The sequence below is a fragment of the Sinocyclocheilus rhinocerous genome, unplaced genomic scaffold, assembly GCF_001515625.1.
Source record: "Sinocyclocheilus rhinocerous isolate Xijiao unplaced genomic scaffold, SAMN03320098_v1.1 scaffold42, whole genome shotgun sequence".
Classification (NCBI taxonomy): domain Eukaryota; kingdom Metazoa; phylum Chordata; class Actinopteri; order Cypriniformes; family Cyprinidae; genus Sinocyclocheilus; species Sinocyclocheilus rhinocerous.
This window is the reverse complement of record NW_015627390.1, coordinates 320,989-332,343: the sequence shown is the minus strand read 5'-3', so window position 1 is coordinate 332,343 and position 11,355 is coordinate 320,989. Positions and strand designations below refer to the sequence as shown.

At 37.0% G+C, this 11,355-nt stretch overlaps 1 protein-coding gene and 1 long non-coding RNA gene across 3 annotated transcripts in view; both read left to right on the top strand.

Moving 5' to 3' along the window:
- The first annotated feature begins 320 nt into the window (after positions 1–320).
- Positions 321–6,745, top strand: gal3st1b (galactose-3-O-sulfotransferase 1b). 2 transcript variants are annotated; one of them, XR_001638411.1, is made up of 3 exons: positions 321–491; positions 3,436–3,566; positions 5,099–5,259. XR_001638411.1 is itself a non-coding variant. In XM_016537987.1 (3 exons), exons 2-3 carry the CDS (start codon positions 3,466–3,468, stop codon positions 6,628–6,630), a joined length of 1,242 nt encoding a protein of 413 aa, XP_016393473.1. In that variant the 5' UTR covers positions 321–491; positions 3,436–3,465; the 3' UTR covers positions 6,631–6,745. The 2 variants fall into 2 exon arrangements, 1 of the variants encoding a protein (XP_016393473.1); XM_016537987.1 differs by lacking the exon at positions 5,099–5,259 and adding an exon at positions 5,490–6,745.
- Positions 6,746–10,001: 3,256 nt separating this feature from the next.
- LOC107727930 (uncharacterized) overlaps positions 10,002–11,355 on the top strand; it is a 4,970-nt gene continuing 3,616 nt past the window's right edge. The window contains exon 1 of the long non-coding RNA XR_001638410.1: positions 10,002–10,267. This is a non-coding gene — a long non-coding RNA (uncharacterized LOC107727930). The remainder of the gene's footprint in view (positions 10,268–11,355) is intronic.

Below are 11,355 nucleotides of genomic sequence, written 5' to 3'. Positions count from 1 at the left end.
GTAACACTCCAAAGAGAAAGGAACAATTGAAATCGCATCATATGACCCCTTTAACCACAAGTCTGTATTCACTGTAAGCACATGTGGATATTGCACAGTTCAACGTGACAGAACATGAGCAGGGTGTGTGTGTGTGTGTGTTACAGAGAGGGATTGCCCACATCAGATGATTCATAAAACATGAAACAAGTTAACAGTGAAGCTGAGCTTTTCATGTTCTTATTAAATCACAGATGGGTGTGTTCTCCTATACTGCTCGATCCAGACAGATACAAACATCAGACAGTAATACAGCGTCCCGCCCCATTCACAGAAAACAGGAGCGAGTGTTGTCTTATTATACGGCTGGATAAAAGCTAGATGCGTGTGCAGATCCATCATATCAATACTTGAGCTCTGTTAGCTCTGTCTATGGTCATGATGGGAGATTTCTGGGCTTATCTTGGGAATTAATGTGATCATGCAATCCTGCTTAAACAAGGACTGATCAGGTAGGCAGACAGGCAAACTGGCTGTTTGATACAAGTACAATAAATGCAAGAATATTGTATTAGTTTCATAATGTGATTTCAGATTGACAAAGTGTTGAATGTGTTGGGATGCATGTCTGACATGCCTTTTTATACATGCTTTTTTTCATTTACAGGTTTTACAGAATTTTTGTCATAATTTAAATTCTCAAAATATGCAGAGAAAATATGAAAGCAAATGTATAACATGCTTCTTATAGGTAAAATAAAACAAACTAAAATATTGTTTAAAAGTACACTCTTAAAAATAAAGGTGCTTCACGATGCCATAGAAGAACCTTTTTTGTCTAAATGGTTCCATAAAGAAACTTTAACATCTGAAGAACCTTTCTGTTTCACAAAAGCTTCTTTGTGGCGAAAGAAGGTTCGTCAGATTATAAAAAGCTAAGAAAGAGATGCTTCTTTAAAGAACCTTTGACTGAAAGCTTCTTTGTGGAACCAAAAATGGTTCTTCTGTGGCATCGCTGTGAAGAAGCTTTTAAGCACCTTTATTTTTATCTGTTTATCTATTTGTTTTTTATTTAGTGTATTGTATTTATCATTTTCATTTAGTTTAATTTGATGTACTAAAACCTAAATAAATAAAAAAATATATAATAAAAAAAAAAACCTACTAAAATTGAATCAAAACAAAAAATGCATAAATAAAAACCAATTCAAAATATTTATTAAACTATAGCAGCATATGAATGATATGAAAACAACACGGATGTATTTTAGTATAATAATTAATTAATTATATTATTATTAATGTTGTGTGGAAAAAATAAGCATAAAGAAAACTTTCTTGGAACATGTAATATTTCTCGTTTTCATTTAGTTTAACTTGATGTACTAAAGTAACTAAAACTGAAATGAAATTAAAATGAATAAAAAACCTTATAGGCATATAAAAAAACTAATAAGAATGATTTTGTATTTTTTTTGTATTTTTTTTGTATTGTTTTGTATTTTGTATAAATGTATTGTTGTAACAACCTTTGTGGAAATGCACGGAACAGTTTGAGAACGGACACAGATCGGGAACCTGCATCGGGGCCATCGGGTTCTCTGTGCGCTGCACGCAAACAGTGTGCAAGTTCTTTCCCTTCCTGCACTTAAATAGTTTAAAATCACATTAAAATGCGAACGCGGGAACCGTTAAGCGGAATCGAAATGCACACTTTCTCTCTCTGTATCTCCCTGTCCACTTTTATAAATAAATGATCTGAATATGTTTTGCTTTTCGTCATAAATATTTTTCCTTGAACCAGTTTTTCACTCACCAGTGGTTTGTAAGCGTTTATTCATTGCTGTTTTGAATTGTTTTAATGTAGTTAGCTGTTTTATCTTAGCTGTGTTGAGGAAACCACTTTTAGTTAAAAAAAAGTTAGCCTGGCTAGAGTTTAACTACTTTAAATTGAAAATATCTTGTAACTTGGAAAGCTACAGTGCAATTCAAAGTCGCTTTCCCAACACTACTGTAGTTAGCTATAGCTACTAACAAAATGTAGCTAACTACATTGAAGCTATTCAAAGGGGCAGTGCCTTACTATATGTAACTACTGTATCTGATGATATAGGTGATTTAAGTGACTGTGAAGGTGGCTGGTCTGGGTATTTCAGAAACTGCTGATCTACTGGGATTTTCATGCACAACCATCTCTAGGGTTTACAGAGAATGGACCGAAAAAGAGAAATTATTTAGTGAGCGGCAGTTCTGTGGGAGAAAATGCCTTGTCGATGCCAGAGGTCAGAGGAGAATGGCCAGACTGGCTTGAGCTGATAGAAAGGCAATAGTAACTCAAACAACCACTTGTTACAACCAAGGTACACTCTTAAAAATAAAGGTGCTTCACGATGCCATAGAAGAACCTTTTTGTCTAAATGGTTCCATAAAGAACCTTTAACATTTCTGTTTCACAAAAGCTTCTTTGTGGCGAAAAAAGGTTCTTCAGATTATAAAAAGCTAAGAAAGAGATGCTTCTTTAAAGAACCTTTGACTGAATGCTTCTTTGTGGAACCAAAAATGGTTCTTCTGTGACATCGCTGTGAAGAAGCTTTTAAACACCTTTATTTTTAAGAGTGTACTGATCGTAGGTCTCATTGATCTGAGCTTTCACACTTCAGGTTATGAGTCAAAATGATGCAGAAATTATGCTTTTTCACTCAAAAACTGATCCCAAAAGTATCGTTAGCTAATTATGGTCGTTAGTTCCATTGAACTCTATTGGTAACGATGGAACCTGCGACCATATGCTTTTGGGAAACGCACCCCAGATCAATACGATCAATCGGTTACAAAATAAAATACAAAACCTGTGCTTATTGAAAGAAAACAAGCTGACAAAAAGACTGAATCCCAGATGTGGTGACAATGTATCATAATGAAAGATTTATAAGCAATTTTTAAAAAGCTGCTGGTCATTTTTTTGACCAGGAACACCAAATAAGGTGAAGGCGTTTCAGCACAGCACAAGGGTTGGTTGACTATAATGTGAGTTTGTCCTAGTTTTGACTTCCCTTGGTTAGTTTCACCACACTTTCAGAAAAAAAGGTACAGCAGCTGTGACTGGGGCGGTACCTTTTCAAAAGGTACACTTTTCTACCTTTTAGGTACTAATATGTACACTTAGTATGTACCTTTAAGGTACCAATATGGACTATTTAGGTACAAAGGTGTGCCTTTTGAAAAGATACCGCCCCAGTTACAACTTTTGTACCTTTTTTTCTGAGAGTGCACTTCCATAGTTTTTATTATCTGTTTCATGAAAGTATATGTGATTGTTTTGCCCTTACGGTTCACGCTGACTGATGTGTGCCCTCACTTATAAAATGCCTGCTAACTTGTAAGACTAGTCTAAGCAGTTTATGCAAGAGGCCACAGGTTTAGTGGACTCATTTGTCTGTGTATATTAATTTCAAGGATCCAGGAGAGTTTGGAAGGGCGAATCAAATGGGGAATCGACTGATACAAAAGCTGTTTTTGGGGGCGTCTGTGATTTGCATCATGGGCTTCTACTGTTTGACGACACCAACCCTCCTCGCCACACACAGGTAAGGTATATATGTGTGTATATATCACTGTAAAAAAGCTTGTTACATTCAAATAAGTATGTGTTCACATTTTGGTGCCATGTGATACACTGTATATAAAAATATCCCATTAAAAAGTTGCCAGAAATCCACTGTAAAAATACTGTGACAATGCTTACAGCATCAGAGACCTGTATATTTCACATCTTATAACAATGCATCCCATTAAATTATGTAAATTCTGAAATTATCTTAATACCAATCTACTTGATCTGCCAAACTGTGCTTTTACCGTATAATGTGCTGATAACCACGATGATAATAATAATACGGGTGGTAAATCAGAAAGCCAAATGATGAATCAGATTTCGTAATAAGTCCATGGCCTACCCATAAAATAAGGCTAACATGTTTAGACAAAACACCACCAACATGTTTAACATCAATTAAATAACCTGAAATGTAACACAAAACACCCTAACGTACGTTACTGATCATGAAAATGAGGAAAAATGTAATTATTTAAATAAAATGTAATCATATGTCATTGCAAAGACTTCGGGAAATGACCTTTTAGTGTTTTTTTTGTAACATGGTAATTCATAGTTTTTAGCTCCGAAAACCATATATTTGACAGTTATTAACAATATTTCTACAGTAAAACTACATACAATTAAATAAACCATTTACAGTTTTTCACCATAATATATATATATATATATGAAGTTTATTTGCAAAAACAGATAACTCCGTTTTTTTTTTTAAATCATGCTTTTTATGATGTTTTTATTGTGTTTTATTGTGTTAGTTATCTGTATTTTTTTGTTATTTCTTAAGCTAATCAAAATAACTCAACTGCAGTTTGATTGAAATTAATTGGAATACACAATGAAAAAACATGATTTTTGAAAATTAGAAAATTAAATTGTTAAAGAGTTATCTGTTTTTGCAAATGAACTCTTCATATATATATATATATATGTGTACAATGAGAATGCCTTTAATCGTAACCTAAATGTAACTTGAATCTAAGTCTGAAGTAAAATGGAATAAAATTTTAATGTAACTGCTTTATTTTCAAATAAAATTCAAATATAAGTCTTTTTAAACTTCATGTTTTCATGCACAGAACATATTTGAGGCATTTCTATTAAAATAGCATATTAAAATTGGTATTTAATTGATATATTTCATTATATTCAATAAATTAAGTTTAAAGGACCATTTCCCATGCACACTCTTAAAAATAAAGGTGCTTCACAATGCCATAGAAGAACCTTTTTTGTCTAAATGGTTCCATAAAGAACCTTTAACATCTGAAGAACCTTTCTGTTTCACAAAAGCTTCTTTGTGGTGAAAGAAGCTTTCTTGACTGAATGCTTCTTTGTGGAACCAAAAATGGTTCTTCTGTGGCATCGCTGTGAAGAAGCTTTTAAGCACCTTTATTTTTAAGAGTGTATGTACTTCGAAGTCTTCAAAATTGATCAAATCAACATACTGTAATCAAAACCTCAGTGATTGTGACAGTTTTGTGTTTATTTCTGTCTTTTCAGAGTTTCTCTGGCCCCTTGTGCACCAAAAGTGCTTAACAATTCACAGCGAACTCTCAAAGCAGACGCGACCTGCACGCCTAAAGTCAACCTGATGTTCATGAAGACCCACAAGACGGCCAGCAGCACTTTGATGAACGTTCTCCTGCGCTTCGGAGAAAAGCACCAGCTGAGGTTCGCTCTCCCAGACGGCCGTAACGACTTCAATTAAAAAAGTAATGCGTTCCGAACCCAAGTGAAGAGTTCTTCTGTGGCATCGCTGTGAAGAAGCTTTTAAGCACCTTTATTTTTAAGAGTGTATGTACTTCGAAGTCTTCAAAATTGATCAAATCAACATACTGTAATCAAAACCTCAGTGATTGTGACAGTTTTGTGTTTATTTCTGTCTTTTCAGAGTTTCTCTGGCCCCTTGTGCACCAAAAGTGCTTAACAATTCACAGCGAACTCTCAAAGCAGACGCGTCCTGCACGCCTAAAGTCAACCTGATGTTCATGAAGACCCACAAGACGGCCAGCAGCACTTTGATGAACGTTCTCCTGCGCTTCGGAGAAAAGCACCAGCTGAGGTTCGCTCTCCCAGATGGCCGTAACGACTTCTTCTACCCGTCGAGCTTCTTCCGAACCCAAGTGAAGAGTTACCAGCCGGGCCTGTGCTATAACATCGTGTGCAACCACATGCGATTCAATGCAGCCGAAGTGGAGAAGCTGCTCCCGGCGGACGCCTTCTTCTTCACCATCCTACGAGATCCCGCACAGCTTTCTGAGTCTTCGTTCCACTACTACAAAGCCTACGTGCCTCAAACGTGGAGAATCCCTGGAGGAAACCAATTGGAGGAGTTTCTCAATGATCCAAGCCGCTACTTCAACCCACAGGGAATCAACGCTTTCTACCTCAAGAATCTACAGTTTTTCGACTTCGGCTTCGAGAATAATTTGGAAGCTGATGACGTGAGAGTCCAAGAAAGCATCGAGTTCATCGAAAAGCGCTTTCAGTTGGTTTTAATTTCGGACCACTTCGAGGAATCGCTCATTCTGCTTAAAGACACTCTGTGCTGGCAGATGGACGACTTGCTGTTTTTTAAACTCAATGCTAGAAATGTCACGTCTGTGTCTCCCATGAGCCCTGAACTGAGGACTCGAGCTCGGGAATGGAACGGAGCCGACTGGCGACTTTATCGGCATTTTAACGCCACTTTCTGGGCACTCGTGGAGAACTACGGCCGGAGCCGAATGGAGGAGCAGGTGAGGGAGCTGCGCAGGAGAAACGCAGAGATGGAGGCCATCTGCATTGACGGCGGAGGAGCCGTGGAGGCGGCGGACATCACAGATGGACACATGAAGCCCTGGCAGCCCATCGGAAAAGCTTCCATACTAGGATACAACCTGAGGAGCGACATCGAGCGACAGTATGAAGAGCTCTGCAGGAAGATGCTGACCCCCGAGATCCAGTATCTGACTGATTTAGGAGTCAATCTATGGGTCACTAGGTTATGGGGCTGGTTTAAGGATAGTGTTGTTCAGTTTGGGTTGAGTTAGTGTAATTGCTTCATATATGTTGGCAGTGTTCACTTGTTGGACTTACATTAACAATACACTCTTAAAAATACAAGTGCTTAAAAGGTTCTTCACAGCGATGCCACAGAAGAAGCATTCAGTCAAAGGTTCTTTAAAGAACCATCTCTTTCTTACCTTTTTATAATCTGACGAACCTTCTTTTGCCACAAAGAAGCTTTTGTGAAATGGAAAGGTTCTTCAGATGTTAAAGGTTCTTAATGGAACCATTTAGACAAAAAAAGTTATTCTATGGCATCGTGAAGCACCTTTATTTTTAAGAGTGTAACTCAGAATCAGAATCAGAATCAGAATGAGCTTTATTGCCAGGTATGTTTACACATACGAGGAATTTGTTTTCGTGACAGAAGCTGGGGGGGGGGGGGGGGGGTCAAAAGAAAGTGTAAAAAATTAATAAATAATAAAAAGTAAGATTAAAATAAATAAATGAAATAAGCATTTTTTTTAATTAAAAAAATTATTTTAAAGTATACAAACAAACAAACAAATAATGATTCAAATAAATAAGTAAATGACAAAAAAAACAAAAGATCCTTATGTACATTACTGATAATAAAAATGAGAAGAAATGTAATTAAAAAAAAAAAAAAAATGTAATCACATATCCAGGGTTGCTAGATTGGCAACAGTGTAAAAGTAACCCAATTCCGCGATAAAACCGCAGACGTGGCAACCCTGCATATATCATGAAAAGACTTCTGAAAATGAGCGTTTACTGTGAATTACATGGTAATTCATAGATTTCAACTCCAAAAACCATAAATTTGACAGTATTTCTATAGTGAAATTACATACACTGTAAAAAAAAACGGCAGCTGTGGTTGCAAGAATTTTACCGTAAAAAATACCGTAGCAACATCTTAGGTTTTACAGTTTTAACTTAAATTTACATTTAAATACCGTAATTTCATTAACTGATATAATGTTAATATACCAACCTACTGAAGTACTGAAATCTGTTTTGTAGCTTTGTAATACACTGATAACCACCAAAAGCAGGTGCTGATGAGAAAGTCACATGACGAACCAAAGCCCATCACAAGCAGCTTTTAAATACTAACATATATAGAAGTGCACAGAGTCATTCAAACAAACACTAAACACCTTCATGGTGACACACGTGAAACTGAAATAATGCAATAAACATTAATTTAACAACATTAGATGTAACATACAACCCTAACGTACACAACTGATAAGAAAAAACTAAGAAGAAACAGTTATTTCAACAACAAAAAAAACACATCAAACTTGAAATGTAATGCAGGGAATTCTGGGAATGTCAATTATACATTATTTTTCCACTTCCAAAAACGGTATACTACCGTAAAATTACATGTAATGTCCAATAAAGCTTTTCACCGTATATAGTAGGGGAACTTACCGTTAACCATTTAACAGGTTTTTATTCTAGCATTTTTACAGTCTTTTACCGTTAAATTCCTTTTTTTTTTTTTTACAGTGTATAGTTACATAAATCAAAATGTAATTAAATAGTAAATAAATAAATAAATAAATAAAATAAATAAATAAATACAAATTTAAAAATAGTAAATAATTAAAATAAATAGGCTAAGTAAATAAATTCTAAATACATAACACATTATAACAGTACTACAGTGCTATAATGAATATAAAAAAAACTTCACAGAAGCTAAATATTTTTGACATTTATAACAGTAGCTTTTCACAGTATTAATTGAATATTTATTTAAGAAACAATACAGATTTTTTTAAGGATATGGTCTCTCACAGAAGGTTGATTTGGGATGTCTATAACATCTAGAAGATTGTAAAACCCTGGTATAATGAACCACATAGGGCCCCTGAGCCTAAAGAGGGCCCTGGGTTGTATTTTAATCTTTTAAAAATTATTATTGTTATTTTTAGCATTATTAAATGTTTCAATTATCAATATACTAAGTTGTGAGTAAGACTCAGGCCGCTGTTATGGCTCAATTGTGACCCTGCAGCACAAAAGCAGTCTTAAGTCGCTGGGGTATATTTGTAACAATAGCCAACAATACATTGTATGGGTCAAAATATATATATATATATATTTTTTGCACCCTCAGATTCCAGATTTTCAAATAGTTGTATCTCAGCCAAATATTGTCCTATCCTAACAAATTTAGCTTTTTTTATTCAGCTTTCAGATGATGTATACATCTCAATTTAAAAAAATTGACCCTTATGACTGGTTTTGTGGTCCAGTGTCACAATTAGACTGTCATACGGCGCCCCCTATTGGCCGGAGATGGAAGCGAGACTATACTGTAACTGCAAGGAGAGAGTTATTGCTATAGTCTTTGGTTTTAGTTAGATGTGACAAGCACGCACACGCTCATTTGTTGTTGTGTTGGGTAGGGATGCACGATATTGGATTTTGCCGATATCCGATATGCCGATATTTTTCAACTCATTTTGGCTGATAGCCGATGCTGATATATTACCTTTTGTTTGGAAAAGTCTCTCCTATGCAGAGATTATAAACAAAGATGCAGTGGTAACTGTGGTGGTATTTGTGATTTTATGACATAAATTACTGATTAATTTAATCAGGAACACAATCTTAATGTTATTCGTGTATTTTACTTTAATTTTATTACAAGTAGGCCAACAGCACCCCCCTAATTAAATAAAACGCCTTACCGGACAGGCATTAGCACCCGGGGGAGGCTGCTGCTGCTGCTGCTACTGCACATGCTAGTAATGTTGACTCTAGCACACCCCATGCATCATTCTGTATGTGCATTCTCAGATTAAATGCTGCAATCCAAAACAGTGAATCTAATCATCACTCAGGCAAAAGTTTGCTTCAAGAATGACCTCACTGTTGACATTATCTTATCACTATCACACCCTGAGGTCATGTGAGTTATTCATCTTATTGGCAACGGCAAGGCATATTGGCATAATTTTTCATATCGGACTGATGCCGATGTTTACATTTTAAGGCATTATCGGCCGATTCAGATTCAGGTTTGTATACAGCGTGCAAGGCTTATAAGCATGCTCCCCCCCCCGCGATGGGGGACACGATTATACAATTTTGATATAATCGTGATGCATTGGGATATCGAATTTAATCGAATAGTTGACATGATAATCATAATCGAATTGAATCGTGAAACCAGTGCTGATTCACACCCCTAGTCAGCAGATATTTCTTGAAATTACACCGTGTTTACGGAAGAACCATATTGGATAGGGAAAGCTCTAGCTTCGTGTGAATGAGACCTAAATGTTAAAACGGCTTGCCATAGTTTAACCGCCCAATGGCGCCGCGCCGCACGCACGCAGAGTGGGCGGAGTCTCGCAGGCCCCGCCCACCGTCGGGTAATCGTCGGTTCGTCTGAACCGACCTGCAGTGCAGAGTCGGAATGGGGGGCTTGGCCCCAGTCCAGCACAGTCAAAATTAGCTCTCTGTTGAATTACATGCAGTCAGCCAGTGGAAGCGGCTGAGATCTTGACGCCCCAGTCCCGCAGCCTTGTACGGGGGTCCAAACCCCGCAAGGCTGCTGCTCGGGTCCGCTTTCGTCCAAGAACGCCTTTTCCAACAGCAACTTTACAGCAAAGGACAAGAACAAAGACTTTATCTGTAAGTAAACCTTCACACATTCGCCAAAAGTAAAAAAAAAACACAGACACAGACACACATTAGTTGAGTCGACACTTAGCTACTCTTCTAATACTGCGCGATTTGAAGAGAATGCACGTATTGTGTTTTTCGTAATTCAAAACTGTATCCAGCTCACAAAAAGCGTGACAGATGGGAATACAATCGAAAAACAGGAATAACGAAAGTGCCTCTGTAGATGTGCTGATATCTCAGCGCCTCCTTTGTTCTGTCTGCTGCTGAACAGGAAAGTCTATACTTGATCTGCTAGATTCGGATTAATGAACGACAGAAACGTGATGAAGACAGTAAAAGAGCAGCAGTCCACTGCAAGATCTGAATGTAACGTTACTATTTGTAACGTTACCCAGACACAGACTGACTGTATTCCCCCCAGTCTGCCACCTACACACACACACACACACACACACACAGCTTTACTAAAGCATTATCTGGTTATGTGACTGTAGGAAACTTGCATATTAACTAAAGCGCAGGGTTCAACCGGTTCTCAGTATCATCAGCACGCCCGATGGGGTTTGGAAAAGCCAGACTGCATTTGAAGCCTCTCGATGCCAGACTCATTTCTTGGTTGGTGTCTTTTTCCCACCATTTCATCTCATTCAGCAGAATACCACGTATCTGTGATAGACCAGGACTGTCTAGGGAGCTCCAGAGCAGTTGCATGCATGGCACAGTCCTAAATTTAGACACAAAGATGAAGTCATGCATACGGGCATCGACGGAGACGTGTCTCCTTTGCTTTTATACTTATTTCAGCAGTGTGCATTTCAAAGTGGTCTGTTTTAAAATGCTTCTGCATGCATAAAGGGCATGTGAAATGATTAAAGTGGCATTGCAGTCATTTGACTCCTTTTTTTTGCATTGCACTGCATGAAATTGGTATGCATGCAGTCATTTGACTCCTTTTTTTTTTTTGCATTGCACTGCATGAAATTGGTATGCATGCAGTTATGGTCAATTTTAAGGGTTCTTATTTTTTTACTGGAAAATGCTCATTATTGCATGCATAGTGAAAATAGGGTGTATATGTATAGTAGAGTGTAGAA